Below are 16159 nucleotides of genomic sequence, written 5' to 3' on the forward strand. Positions count from 1 at the left end.
TGCCCTGCCAAACTAGTCCTTCCTAAGAGCCCGGGAGGAAGGCATCTCTTCAGCAAACCCCAGATGCGAAACAGCTCTGTGCTCCCAAAACGGAGCTCAAAAACGCAGGCGAGGGGCAGGAGGTAAAACCCACCCGTTCTTTCAAGGCGGCCGCTGCGGAAGCGGGGAGCTGGGGGGGGCTCCGTGCCCCGGCGGACGGTAGCCTGGTCGCCCAGGCAGCTGGCCCAAGGCGTAGGGCTAGCCGGCTGGCAGAAAGGAGGTCAGAGCGCTGCCCGCAGCTTACAGCCCAGCCGCCAGCCCGAAGCCAGCTTACAGAATAAAGAGAAAAGCTGCACCCAGAGCAGCTGCTGCCTCTGGGCTAATCGAGCGAGGTACCCAAGGACAAGACTTCCTCGCCGGAGACCGGGAAGTATTTCTTTGGCGTTTTCTTGGGGGCACGTTCTGCAACTGCGCTTTGGGGTAAAAGCCGGGACTTCAGCATCTAAAGGCTCGTGAAAACCCGCAAATCTGCCAGGAAGGGTTGCAAGCAACACCCAAAACATTACTGAGGTCGCGTAAAAAACCCCAGACTGGTGAGGTTTGTTTTGTGGGTTTGTTTCTTCCCCCACTTCTAATATAAAGCTGTGTTACATTATAGACAACATTTATATCACAGTCCAGTGACACCTGTTAACTTATTCCCTAATACTCCAGCATGAAGGTCTCTTAAATGATTGAAACGATGTTTACCTACTATTTTTTCCAACAGCAGAATCATAGGAGAAGGAACTGAAGTTGAGATGCAAAGACGACTGTAATAATTTTAGTAAAGAAGGTTTTCACAGCTGGACTCTACTGTTTTGGTTAACTTAATTTTTCCCTATGTGAGAAGGCTAGCGTGTTATCTTAGGGGCTACCGGAGGTAGAGAATGAGCTGCGCTACCATCCTCTCTCTCTCTGCAGTCTGTGAAGACACACAATATCTGCACAACAATCTTTAAATCCAGCCACCACGTGGAAAAATATCTTAGTCCAAGAAGTGGAAAGAGAACAATAATTTACAGAAAGAGAACAATAATTTACAGAAGGGAGCACCCAGCAGCACCAGAAGCAATTCAATGGACTTCACAATGCAACAGTTTAAACCAACAGCAGCAAACAATTTCGTTCATCTCTAAGGTGGGGAAATCTTCACCACTATCACCACAACCATGACTTTTTTAAAAAAAAAGTATTCCCAACCGAGCTGGTGTTGGGAGTGCAAGAGGAGGGCGTAAGGGGCGTGGAGAACAAGTGAAAGAAGTGATGAAAACTTAGAACTCTGAGACCAGACCACTGACTACTCTTTAATACAGCAACTTAAAAACAGGGACTTTCATTAAAAGTTGGTAAAGGATTGCTAGGTAATAAAGCTACAATAAACCTCTCCTTTTTTTGTGAGGCTGAAGGAGCATACTCTTTCTGAGTTCTGTAGGCAGACACCCAAATCCCAAACACATATAGCTAGTTATTTAATTTTCTACCTAAAAATATGCATGTGGAAGATACCTAAGATGGGCACTCGGCAATCGGGGAAAAGCACGAGGAAGACGTGAAGAGAGAGGCTGTGCTCTTGCAGAGCTTGATTTATCGAGGGACAACTCACCAAGTTGTTCTCTCTCCCACAACAAAAACAACAAGTAGTTTTGTCAACATGTACCAGCAAACTTGTTTTTTAAGTGGTAGCGTATTCACTTTGATTTGCTATTTAATTCTTTGTTGTCTATATCTGGTTGCAACACCTAAAACACCCTGTAAGATTTCAGCTCCACGCTCCAAAATCTATTCTAAATCCTACTACAGTAGGAAAGAAATGCAGTAAAAGGGAAATACTGGAAAGGATAATGAATACATGCAAAATATACGCTGACCTACATTCAGATAATACATTGTCTTAACAACAAAATCCCAATTCAAAATACAGAAAATAGAACTAAATATATATACCCTGAATATCTTCAATTATTAAAGAAAATATGGGCAGCCAAAAAAATACAGTGGTAAATTTTATGCCAGGAAATATTAACAAACTTATTTTCCCTACCTCTGAGGAAAATAATGTGTGTTAATTTAAAGGCCATGAGAGAATACTGCTGCATTGAAAGTGGCTATGAGGTGCAATTTACAAGACCACTAAAATTTGGAATATATACTGCTCACACAGAACAAAAAAAAAAAAAAAACCACACCAGAAAACAAACAAAAAAACCACTACCACTCAGATTTATTAGTGCTTTTCAGACTTTACAACTTTATCACTTAATTCACAGTACTACACTATTTGCATTTTAAAATTTTTCTTAAAACAGGATGTGTGCATTTATATTCTAAAACATTTGTGTAGACAAGTGTCTATGAACAGCCAGACTAATGGATCATGAAGTGAAAGACTACTACGTGATCAGGTATCCTTTGATAAACTCACTATTCTGTTTAACTTACTGCTAAATTTCAAAGGTATGGATTAATTTTTTTCTGGGATATTAATTCTGCTCTTAGAATAACAGTAGAATAAAATAATCACTGAGTAATAAGGAGAGTGGTAAAGGGAACAACAGCGGTTATGATCACTAATCTCCTGAAACAAAATAGTTTTTATCAGCCTGTATTCCAACAGTTTTACTATCAAGTTAATTAATAGACTCTTACGCTAATATCTAAATGCCAAGCAATTAATGGCACTGAACTATAAATGGCTTTGTCTTTGCTCTTGTAGAGTTATTTTATAAAGCAAGTGCAATTCTATCACTTCACTGATTTAATGCAGGCTTTGTGAGGTTAATATTCCCAAGTAATCGCAAAATAGAGAACTGCTTTAATTAACCTTCTGTGATTTAAATACTGACAGAAATCAGAATTTAGAAACTTTAAATACCATCATCATAACAACAACAATAAGAATACTTTGTGGATCAAAGCCAAACCACTGATTTGAGAACTTTGAGAAATACATTTGAACACATGTATCTTACTGTATTTCTAAACTCATGAAAAAGGTTTTTCTCTAAGCATAACATACTAAATCCATGATAGATTTTACACAGTAACTGACCATTTAAAAATAAAGGAGCAAAATAGGACCTCTCTTTTCCCCCCAGACTTTCTCTCTTTCCAATTTAGCTGAAAGGAGGCTCTTATTGCCAGAGTTTCTTTATGACACCGTGTGCAAACTAAAACATTTCAGTACATAAAACAATTCATCAGGGCTCAGGCCCTTCTGCATCGTTCACCTTACAGGCACGAGAGCTGCGATATGTCTACTAGGCTTAGAACGATGCAAAACCAGGGGAATAAAAATTAAAAACCCAGCGGGGTACAGGTGGTCGGGAGCATTCCTGCCAGACAGGTTTGCAGCCTGCTCTGACCCATCTCCTCCGACCATCCGGCCGGATTCCATCAAAGCCCCGTCAGCAGCAGATGCCTGAAGAGGTGCACTTGCTGCTTTCTCGGGAGAAGAGAGCTGACCTTCAAAATTCCTCCTTCAAACCGCCAACGGAAAAGCCTTGCTTTCGGCAGAAAACTGAATTAACAGATGAACACAGCGAAAGGCGGCACAGACTGGGAAAATGTTTTAACTACAACGAGGGAACTTTAAATTGAAGGTGCCATACAATTGTTAAAGACAAACCGGAGGCAAACAAATACTTTCACTGACAGCCCCTTGCAAGATTATAAACCAGAAGCATGAACGAGCTTGCTACATATCAACAGCAGCACCACTTTGCAAGATAAAAATACTACTTCTTTACCGGTAATATCACTTAAATCCAAGCTACTACAAAGACAGATATGCGTAAGGGGTAATTATACATGCTAAATTTAAAGGCTTCAAGACCTAATAGACTGGAGTTGATTTTTATTTGGTTAAAACCATCACCATGTCTGTAAATGCTTGCTTTAAAACAACAGGGCTGAGAAAGTCTTCTCAAAATCTGAATCCCGTTTTTTTGGGTTTGGCCAACATGCCCTCAGCAAAAATAAGCCTGTGCTCCTATGAGTCCTGCTCCGTGCGATGCCCTCAATTTTGTGTTCGTGCTCAGGTGCGAGTTTACAGACAATTATCCCTGCTTTTTCTGCCTGACTCTATTCCTCCCAGCTACTTGGCTCTGGAAGATCATTCTCCAAGTCTGACAAGCTAGCACCTATTATAATCTTATAAATACAGATATAAATCACTGAGGGGGAAAAAGAGAAAGATTCGATGCTTTTCCTGGAATGATATAAGCAATGCTGAGCAAACAGAGCATCCCCCAAATGGACAATAATCAGCTATTCCCACTACTGGGAGGAGATGTAGCACAACAGGAGTCACGGTTTCACTGAACTCCTGAGCTGAGTAAGTAACCTCTGCCACACAGATAAACAGCCATATGCTTAACACTTATTTGCTATCATAGCAGCATCTGATTATGAAATAAGACTTTTTATAAAAGCCGAAATCTAACTGGCAAAGACTTCAATCAGTTAAGCGTTCACTGAACCTACACAGGTTCAACCCTCATTTGCCCTTTCTGAATGTAACACCGTGCGCTTAAGAAAGGCTCAAAAAGGATAAATTGGTTTTATGTACAGGATCAGTACAGTTCCTAAGTATTTCAAGAGTTGTTTGTTTTTAAATCACTTCAATGTTCAGCAAGGTAAGGTGACAACTGCCTTTCAGAGGTACTGGTCACTGGTGGCTTGTCTAGAAGCCAGGACTGACGTCATGGTGTTTCCAAAAGCCAACCAACAAGCACCCATCAGCAGCAAAACTTCTTAGTGCCATGAATTTGGGTTTGAATAGTTTAAAGAAATCACTTCTCCCTTGTACCACTCTGCCCTGGAAAGAAAATAATTCCTTCTAAGCTAAAAACAAGCCCAGCTTTTCAAGACAGCGTGAATATACACTGGGCACCAGGCACCTCTGCTGCTGAGACGACAGAAGCCATGAGGGATTTATGGTACACACCAAGCAGCGGTGTCAGCCGCTGCCAACGATGGCAGGCAACAATCTCTTCTGAACATTAAATTTGATTATGAGTTCTCATATAACTGTAATAGCCAACTTCCACAAAGAATGCTTTCCTATATGCCTGGCAGCAAATGTCAGATTAACCTCCAAGCTTGTTCTTTCCCAGATTTCCTGTGGTTCGTAACACAACAAATATTAAGTGCAACCACTCATCTAATGGTAGATGATTAGAGACACAAGAGTAAAAAGGACAGAAGGACGAAGGATTTTTATTACAACTCCAAGCCATGGGCAGCTATATGTTACTTGCAAGGACCCATATATTCTAAAAGACATTTAAATTAAATTCTGCAGGAGTTAAGACTAAACCACAGTACAGTTCACTGCTAATTCTGTGCCAGTTTTAGTAACTCCAGTAACTGAAGATTTTATTAAAAAGAATAATTGTCTTGAGGTATAAAACTTAAATTTGGACTCACTGAGGATTGTCTCTATCACTTACTAACGAATTTGGTATTTCCATGTAACACTACTCCTAACTTACAACAACAGTATTTTTGTACAGTATTACACCCCAAAACAGCTTGACAATGCTAATTAACATGCTGCTTATTACACTGTTAAAAGACCTTTCGCAGCTCTCACTGAATTTAAAAACAAGACTTCATCCTCATTGTACCAAAAATCACTTTAATAATTTGATGCATTTTGCCACAATACAATTTGTTCTGTTTTCATGACAGTCATACAGCTTGGACATGAAAACAGATTAATTAGTTTCACATTTTGTTCACATTTTCAAAGACTGTTTCAAATTGGGCAATGTTTTATCTGTCCTACCTTGTGCTGACTCAATGCTAGAAACAGATGTCTGCACAAGAACATTCTCATCGTCGTCTCAGGCTTGCAACTGGGTCTAGTTCAAACCACCATCACCAGTTCAGGAACAAATCTGAAGTTTATGGCCTCCATTGATCCCAGTTTGGGTAACTGGAGAGGAGCCACAGCCCCTTGCGGGAGGAGAAGTGGTCCTAAACCCTCTGCCCACAGAGATCAACCCAGGTATGACCAGAGACGGGTCCCACCTCAGTGTGATTTGGATGCCTTCCTACATGGGATTACTGAAACCCTTCACAAATTCTTACTGGCCTGAACTGCATTTATCGCTTTGACCCACCCTTTGGAAAAAAAAAAACACTAGTTATTCTACTCTATTTGTCCTATGACAACTTGGGTTGAAATAAATCTCATCATGATCAGTACGTCTTATCAATAGGTAAGGTATTATACCGGGGGGGGGGGAACAAGGTTTTTGCCAGCTTTCAGAACATTTTAATAAAACCTGACAGTGAGGGAGTCCTGTTTATTTGCCTGTTTATAAAACATTATCTCCTTTTAAATAAAAGCAGGTTAAAGACTGAGCCTGAACTACCTGACTGCTCCTTTAAGGCATTTAAAAGAAACGATGGTAACCACACAGGAATGGTGCAAAAACACACACGCAGAGTCTCCTTGTACACAGAGTTAATCAGAAGGACGAAGCCCCAGAGAAGTGCACTCACTTGTCCCACCTCAAGGACCTGCCACGCTTTTTTGCCCTTTTAGTCTCATGCCTGCACGTGAGAAAAGGCATCAGCACAACCCCACACTACTCTGGAAACCGGCAAGCAGAGAGCTTCCAGGAATACTTAAAACAAAAAAAAAAAAAAGATGACTTCAGGATAGCAGAAGCAGGTGTAGAATAAAATAACTATTTTTGTTTAACTAAGAGTAAGACCATAATTATTTTGCAGATCCATTTCATCTGTCAAAAAGTGATACGGTCCCAACTCATAAAATAGCACATTAAACCTCAAAGGCACGATCCTCTCTTGATACATATGAACACATGCTACATAAAACAAGAAAATACATAAACATGGCTGTTTAAAAGCCAGTTGGAAAGCATAATAGCCCAAAATATACATCACACTATCTTAACAAAATAGTGTTTAATGATGACAGTTTAAGTTTGCAATTACATGACATTCTTGAGCAAAATATCACTTCTACTCATGGCAAAAGATTTAAAACTGCAAAAACAACTGAAGCATTTATTCATCTATATGCCATTTCAAGATGAAAAACCCTGCCAAGGGCAACGTTGTAGTAGTGTCGCACATCTTTCTCTTCTCTTTTGAAGAGCAGTAAAGGCAAAAAGAAGTTTAAAAAAAATAAAATAAAACAAAACAAGGCGATACCTACATCTACTGGCAATACCTCATGATCAATGAATTTGCTACTGCAATAATTTTGCTTAAAACAAAGCTCTTCCTTTAACGGGTTTTACACAGCAGGCTCCTGATATGAAGAGGGGATGTCTGACGCTGGCTTACAGTGTGGCTCTACAGCAAACTATGCCAGTATTCCTATCAGATCACCTGCTATGAAACTTTCTGACACCACGTACTCAACAAAGATCTAAACAAACCCCACCCTCCTCCTTCCCCTCTATGCATATTAGAAGAATGGAAAGTCACAAGTCACCAGAGCAGTCCCAGAAATTAATTTTATCTACTTATTATTGTATCTATTATTTTACTTTTATTGACAAGATCACATCTTGAATTCAAGTGAGTCAAGGAAAAGGAGCAATGGGTTCACATTTCCACAATAGGTGAGAAATGAACACAAGTACCAATTCCAAGGCACAACACTAGGAGTTATACTTGACTGAAGAAGCTCGCTCACATTATGTCTAAAAGAGCAAAAACTAAAACTTTATCTATATAAAATTTCATATCGGTCTTCTCCCCATAAAAGAATATCAGTGCATCACACTACGGGGTTTTACATAAAAGGAAACGGGTGGCAAGAAAAAGTCCATCATCCATCCAGAATAAACACCACTTTCAGCTTGACAATATCCAAAACAGGTAGACTGACACAATTCTACAAGGGAAATAAAGAAAATACAATAGGGAAAAGACGCCGAATTACTGAGGAGCCCCCCTTCCCAATCTGGTATCTCTCTCCTCCATCCTGAATTAAAACCAGTTCAATCCCACTCCCATCACAACTGCGACAATCCTGGAGACGGCTTATTTATCCTAAAACAGAACATGAAACTTCTTCGCTTCACAGCTGCTCCCCAGCTACAAGCAAGATCAGCTTCCAGTCCACCAGGCACAGAACAGCCTGTAAACTCTTTGGGGCAAAGACCACCTTTGTGTTATATATTTGGAGAATGACCAGAATAATAACATCCTGATCCACAGCTGAGGCTACCATGAACTATTTCAGTATTACTGCAGTGATCTTCTCTTGCTTCCATGATCCAACCACGCTTCTTCAAGTAAAACACTTACAGTCTAAAGTTTTCCTATAATTCTGGCTAGCCAGTATGAGGCAAGAACATCTTCACAAGCCATCTTCTCTCCTTGAGGCCGACATCCTGAGACAATTGACCTTATACATTCCTCAAAGTTGCGATGATTCAAAACTAGGACTTTGCACCGATATTGAGTGCAAAAAGCAACAGAGTCAATATAAAAAGAAAATAATTAATGAAGAAAACAGAAAACATGGAAAAAAATTCATTTGCGAGCTGGAAAGAAAGAGCAAAATCCAGGATGATGGACAGAAAGGATTGTGTGACTGAGACGACCTCAGCTTTCTAATTGACAGGACTGTATAAGCAGGATGTACTGATATTTTTAAGAGTAGAAATTAGAAAGATACACAAACCGGTGCAACAGGTATTATATGATTTTGTAGCTTATTTTTAAATTCTATTTACAATATATAAAGCCAGCATTAAATCACAGCAACACAGAATCACATAGGTTCAAAGAGACCTTCAGAGAGAGGTCATACAGTCAAACCTCCAGTTCAAAGCAAGCCTGGCAAGAACAGGGTGTTTGGGGGGCTTGCCTAGTTGAATTTTGAGCATCTCCAAGGATGGAGATTCTAGTCTCTAGACTCCTTCCTGTGTTTGAAAACCCTCGTGGTAATTTTGGTGGGGAGTCTAGGGGGTTTTTGTTTGAGTTCGTTTTTTTTTTTTCTTTCACCAAGTTGCAACTTCCCTTGTCCCAGCCTGCCCTCACTGCCTCTCGTCCTTCCATGGTACACCTCCGAGACGAGTTTGGCTCTGTTCTCTTCCACATCCTCCCATTTGGTAGCTGTAAATAGCAGTAAGATCTCCCTTGGGCTTTCCCTTAGTAAGGCTGGTCAATATATCAAAATTCAGATAACTTTACCCTTAAAACTTCTAAAACTATACGAATACCTACTCCTATTTCTCTTGCTACAATTTTAATCAAGTAAACTCTAATTTCTAAATTATTTTCAAAAGATATTCTCACAGAGAGACATGTATGCTCAAATAACCACAGCTTTTATAATTTGTCTCAGCAGCAGAATTTGACATACGCCTCTTTTTTGTTATCCTAATATTAATTTTTGTATTATACACTGGTTACCCCTTGACAATAACTCTACTACGCATCAGCAGCAGAGAAAGAACACTGTTGCTGAAGTGTCAAAAGTATAGTCTTTGACTTCTTGTGTTAGGGATTTGTTTTCTAGATTAGCAGTTCCCAAAGAATGGGAAAGAACATAATAGTGAGGTTTTAGAGAGAAACATTAGAGAGGAGGTGTTCATCTGATGACCCTTCTTGAGATGGGGAAAAGCAGCCATGGAACCAATCTGGAGATGGGGAAAAGAAAAGGAGCAAGCACCAAGGTGTTAAGGACTACTTATTATTGACATGAAGTAGACTCATCTACACACAAATACTCTGGGAAAAGCCCGTATAATTCAGAACCTGGGATCAGAGTTCAAAACTTAAAGGGCTGACCACTACTGAAGAACAGGATAACCAACCAGCCATTCACAAACCACAAAGAATTTCAGGTGTGATGCCCACGCTAAGGATTACTAACTGCAAGGCTGTGTCAGTGAGGATCTAATGTGTTGTCTGAATTTGCAGATTCAGGCAAAAATGCGTATTGACCTTGAGATGTCTGTATCACCCTTGGAGCCTGGATTTAGACACTCCTTCAATGTATCCTCAAATCCTCAAAGAAGAAATTTGGTTACATTGAGGCTGATATCTTCTACTTGAGAATCTGTCCCTGCCTTTTTCTTCATCCCAGTTCTCTGAAATCCATAATATATGGAAGGCTTTATTCTCATTTTGACTTTATCCTCTGCTATGATACCCCTCACTTCATTGCACAAACCTTCACTTCACTGGCTATGATAGGAAATGATGTAATTGGAACATGTATCAACAGATAAATCAGTATCATGTTATTTCGTAAAGTCCTGTCTAGTTGGTATGTTCTGCTTTTTTTTTTCTTTTTAAACTGAAATACTCAATCCATTCAACTGACAGTATTTAAAATATGATGAGGTGTCCAAGGCAGCAAAAAAAACATTTCAATTTCACTAACTGTGATATGTAGACATTGGAGCAGCTGCGTTTCCTCTATCTCATAGGCTGTATTACTAGGACTTTATCTGCTAAGACTTTACCAAGATGCTTATGAACAGTATTTTCATGTCATAGAGAAATCAAGCATTTAATGGTAAAGTAAAAAGTGAGGAAATTAAATTTAAAGACACAACTGCAATCTTTAAAGTCACAGTTACATATAATCCAAAAGATGGAAAGTGGTGACATTTACAAGAATATCATAGATACAATTAAGAATTCTATTTCATAAACCATCCAGCATTTTAATGAAAAAGTTAATTCTCAATGGAATTGTAAAATGTAGATGAAGAAAAATTAACATTAATTACACAGTGAAATTATCATAGCTTTATTTTAAAATCAAAGGAGGGGAGCCTCCTGTACCATTGCTACTTTATGGCATCTTTTGTTAGTTTATTTTACAGACTATTTTTATTTCAAGCTAAGATTTCTACATTGCACCAGCATTATCCCAAAACGTTCATCAGCCATGCCTGACAGAATTCCCCGGTGATTTGCAGCAAACGCTGATGCTTCCACTAATACCCAGTCTCGAGCAACTCACTTTTTTTTTTGCTAGATTTCCCAGGATGACGAGTATGCTTTAGTTTCCTCCTTCCGTTTCCAGATCACTTCTCTGTGATTAACAGAGCTGAGACTGCAGATAGAACGGAGCCTACACGTTCAGCTGCAGCAGCTACACACACCCATTTTGTTCAGTATCTAAAATACAGGTTTCTCAAGCTCTGTGAAGAAGACCCATATACTATCACTTCTGATCTTAGCCAAAAACAAGAATCACTTTAAATGAATTTTAATGGCTAATATGTAAAGCAGAATTCAAGGACAGCAATGGACATTGAATTGTGCAGTTTCACTAACTGGAGGTGCAAACTGGCAACATTCAAATTAATAGCTGTAATATCAATTAAAAATATCTCTTAAGAAGTTCCTTTGACAAACTAGATCCAAAATGCCTTGAACTCATCTATCCTCAAATGAAATAACAGGAAACCAGAACAGTAGTGGCCACATTAGAAAAAAGGAGCTCTCAACAATGTCTGTCTTTTGAGGGCAAAACGAAACAAAACAAGAAAAACCTCCAGCCTCCACTGACATCTGATCAACAAATTGTTTTCACAGGCAGAATTAATAGTTGTTGGGGTACATACACTGGCTTTATTCAAAAAAAGCTGATATAAAAATAAAGCCTGAAAGTGTGTGCAGATGTATTTCTGTGTATATCCCCAAAGACTTTTCAGAAGGATGTTGTCTGATACCACGTTTATTTAATTTTAACACTGTTCCCTCAAAAAAAGGGGTCAGGTGGGATTTGTTCATTTCTCACAGATCATTTTTACGCTTCCAGCTCCAGGGCGACTGTCAGCGGCGGAGGACGGCGCTTACCTGCTGAGCCTGGTACCTCTGCTGGGCCTGCGACAGATATTGTGCCTGGGGTGGCAGATGCTGAGGCTGTGGCTGCTGGTTGTAGTACGGCTGCTGGCCCTGCTGGCAGTAGCCACTTACACCTTGCTGGCCATACTGAGGCGGTATCTGTCGAAAGAGCAAAAGGAAAAACATGAGTCGAGGCAGAAGAGGAGATGAAATCGATGTCACATCTGTATGGCAACCTGAGCAGAAGGGGTACACTCAGCCACACGCGAGAGGCCAAAGTCCTACTCTTTTACACAGCAGTTCGTGCGAGCCCTTGGATCCTCTTGCCTGAGCAGAAGGAATAAGCCTGAGTGCTCTGTAGGGTCACTCTTTTCAGGAAGAGCTTTTAAGGAAAATGCTGTGCTTCTGAGCGTCACGATCCCATAATGCCCACCCTTAAAATACAGCAGCAGTTATTTTCAAGGTTTGCTCTCTGTAGGCACACTACTGAGGCAAATCGACAGAGGAATCATTCTGATGCACTGACCCAAAAGCAGAACTGTGGAAAAAAGGCACAACTCTAAAACAGACATTGAAAGAGAAATGCTTTTTTTTTTTTTTTTGAGAAATGAAGTATTAATTTTTGTGAAATGTTTTGCCCACAAGCCTCAGATTTTTAGCTTTTGTGTACACATGTGTGTTTAAGCTTTACACACAGAAAAAGCTCGGGGTTTGGCAGGTTTGTTTTTGTTGCAGTCGATCTCCCTTGGTCTCCTCCCTGCCTAGTAAGATAAAGCCTTTTAAAAAAAATAAAAACAAAACACAAGTGCAACACAAAATAACCTGTTACAGGTCCTATTAACAGAGAAATCAGCACATGTATCGTGAACTGAGAAACTCACACACACCCTAAGAATTTAAGTTACAACCAAAAGCAAGTCAATTATAAAGTCAGAGGAGTTTTCTGCATCAGTTTACTCCATAAGCCTTGTATCAATAGACACTGAGATTTCCTTCAGATATTTGAAAGAGCGCACTTTCAACAAGCTCCTGATACTGTGTCCATATTGCCTCTATTTTTTAGGTATCTGTGTTGTTCCCCTAAACACTGGTATTTAGTACCATTTCAGATGGTATTAAAGATGCAACACAGGAATTCTCCCTTCTAGAACGGATCTCCCATTAGCCCTGCGCATCCCTGCCCTAAGCAAATGTCTCGGACACCCAAGCGCATCTGAAATGCTCTGATTTCAGAATTGTTCCCACTGAGTCTCTAATATATGTTGAGTAAACAGATTTATCGGTGTAAACACATACCGAAATTTAACTTTCTACATTCATTCGACAATATAGTAATATTTGCTAGGTGGTAACTAATAATATAAAGTCAAATTTAAACACGTGTGTAGACTGTTTTTGATCTGCTCCTATTAGTTCTACCAGGAGAAGGTAGCCCTACTTCTTGCAAAGGTCAGCACTGCAACCCCACCTCTGCAGTTCTCTTTGCTCGCGCTTCCATTTCCTTCACCATCATTTCACAGGCGGTTAGATGTTTCTGTGACCAAAGTAACCTTTTTTCACAAATACCCTCCTCCCTGCTGATGCATAAATGAGGCAGTTATAATGCAAACTAAAAAGGGTGTGTTGGAATATCATCAGGCAAACAGACAGCTGGAGTCTGGGATCTGACAGAAGACCACATGGTGATTTGCCTGTCAGCTGCAAAGGTCGCAGCGCCTGGACTGGTTCCTAGGAAATGCTGAGGAGAAACCTATGTTGTGGTCCATCTGGGTCCCAGTAACACTAGAAAGAAAAGGAAAGATATCCTGACAGCAAAATATGGGCTTCCGGAATGAAGAAGAAAAAGAGAATTTGAATGCCCTGTTGATAGGATGGTGACAAAGCAAGAGATCAGATTCCTCAGGAATTGGAGTATTTCTAGAATAAAGATATTCGTACAAGAGAGCTGGAGCTCACTGAACAGAGGAGCCAGGTCACTGGTACCTATGGATCAAGAAAGTGAAACATTAAACTAAGGAGATGGGATCAGAAGAATACATGGTTCAAAAGCATGGCATTATTAGGACAAATGAAGACACGGAGATTCTGGGTCATCAAGTGAAGACAATGAGAAGAATCAAAGAATGAAACCAGATACACAGATGACTGCAGAGTAAAAAGTGTGGCAAAAAAAAAAAAATAATCCAACAATACATTGCCTTCTACACAAAGGGGGGGAGTAGAAGAAAAACTGGATCACTGGAACATCAAGCCTTCAACAAAAGCCCTAGCAGTAGTGATACCAGAAATATGGTAGAAGGGAGACAATCAGTGGGTCGCTATTTTGCATCATCCCAGGACAGACAGAAATAGAGGGAAGACAGCCGATAACAGAGTAACATTATATGCCAAATAGAGTTTAGAAACAAATCAAACAAAACTCCACCTCACCAAGCAGCAGAGGTCTGGAGCTTGGTCGGGTCAGGAAGAGCGAGTGCTAGGATCACCAGGCACAGGCAGACCCACACCGTCAGTAGGACACCAAGGGAAACCAGCAGAGGCACGGTTCAAGATTGTGTAGAGCGAGATTTCAACTCCTCCCACGTAGACTGAGCAAGCGGACGACAAAGCAGAGACTGAAGTCTCTGAGAACTGAGACAGGTGGTTCCAAAGGTGGTTCCACGGAGCTGCTGGTTATGGAGCCCACATGAGGAGCCCCTGCCTTTGGCTCAGACCTGAGCAGCAGGAATCATCTACATCCTACAGCTGCAGAACCACTACACGTCAGTGACCGTAACGGTTGAATTGAGCATCCCTGCAGAACAACGAGAATCAAGGAATGTACTACTGTTGTGCTTAACTCCAAAAAGTGTAATTACATAAAAAGGAGAAAGCTTGTTAAAATGAAGCTCTAACAGACAGCTACAAGACATAAAATCTGACTGGCGGCATCAAAGCTGCTTAACAGCAACCACATGGAAAGCACAGAACCCATATTCACCATCTATTAAGAAAGACTTAAGAAGAGCAAAGGGACATCAGCATGGTTCGTCGCAGGTTTCCAGAAGCAAAAAGGCATCCTTCACTAAGCTGACACCAAGTACAAATGAAGAAAACAGAAAAGACTAAACTCTGGCACTTCAAATGTAGTAAGGCAGGCCGGAAAGAACTGGAGGAACAGCTAGGATAGGGAATCAAATGAGTAATGAGTAATTTCTTCAAACACATCAGGAGCAGGAGGTCTGCCAGAGAGTCTGAAGTGCCAAGTGATGGTCAAGGTATAAAAGGAGATTCAGAGAAAACAGGGCCATCACAGAGAAGCTTAACAATTTTTTTCCGCTAGTGTGCACTGTGGAAAACACTTGGGAGGTTCCCATGCCGGAGTCCTCCTTTGTGAGGGACTCCATGAATGTGTCTGTGTATGATGGGACTATTCATGGAACAAATTGACAAATGAAGGGTGAGAAATGCTCAAGACCATACAGTATCACCACAGAGGTCTAAATAAATTCAAGAATGAAACAGCTGAATTACTAATGTTGATACATAACCTCTAACTTGGAGCTGCCTTGGTGGGTGAGAACTGGAGTATGGCTTTTTAAAAAAATAAAAAAAAAAGGCAACCAAAAAAACCCCAGACATTTGAGTAAATGAAGACTATAAAGGACTGACAAACATTCCGGATAAATCAGTACAGCCAAGAACGAAGACCAGAATTAAGAAACATCAGCACAGCTTTTGCAAAGGAAAATCCCTCTCTACAGACTTCTTGTATTAGGAAGGGTCAAACACAAAGGTTCAGAGAAATGCAACAAGAATGATCAAAGGTATGGAACAGTTTCCATACAAGGAAGCTATAACCCTCTGAGCATGGAAAAGACACCAGGAAGTAAGAATGTGATAGAAAGCTATAAAACCATCTTGTTCAACACAACAAATAGGAGACATTAAAGTATGCAGGTAGAAGCAAAATTCAAAATGAGGGAGAGAGAAAGAGGTTCTCTGGTCACAGAGGTAGCAGATGTTTGAAACTCCTTGCCAAATGATGTTTTCAAAGCTGAAAGTTTACGTGGGCTCACGCAAAGACTGGACAAGTTCACAGAAGATACATCCTCTGAGGGTTACCAAATATATAGAGGCACATCTGGCTCAGGAAGTCCCTGAACTGAAAATAGCTGGAGGCTGGGAGAGTTACTGGGGGAAGTATCACATGCTCGCTTTGTTCCCACTCTTCTCTAGGCATCCAATTAAAGCCTCTGCTGGAGGCAGGACATGGGGCTGCATCAACCCTTCATCTGACCCAATACAGCCATGCCCGTGTTCTAACCACCTCTTTGCAACACATATCTGTGTCCTG

At 40.5% G+C, this 16159-nt stretch overlaps 1 protein-coding gene across 4 annotated transcripts in view; it reads right to left on the bottom strand.

Annotated features, from left to right (window-relative positions):
* The window catches only part of ARID1B (AT-rich interaction domain 1B), a 343106-nt gene that overhangs the window by 244364 nt on the left and 82583 nt on the right, over nt 1–16159 (bottom strand). For all 4 annotated transcript variants that reach the window (XM_074144442.1, XM_074144445.1, XM_074144443.1 and 1 more), the window contains one exon: nt 11836–11982. In XM_074144442.1, coding sequence (XP_074000543.1) covers nt 11836–11982 — 147 coding nt within the window. The remainder of the gene's footprint in view (nt 1–11835; nt 11983–16159) is intronic.

The sequence above is a fragment of the Numenius arquata genome, chromosome 2 (genome assembly GCF_964106895.1).
Source record: "Numenius arquata chromosome 2, bNumArq3.hap1.1, whole genome shotgun sequence".
NCBI classification, from domain to species: Eukaryota; Metazoa; Chordata; class Aves; order Charadriiformes; family Scolopacidae; genus Numenius; species Numenius arquata.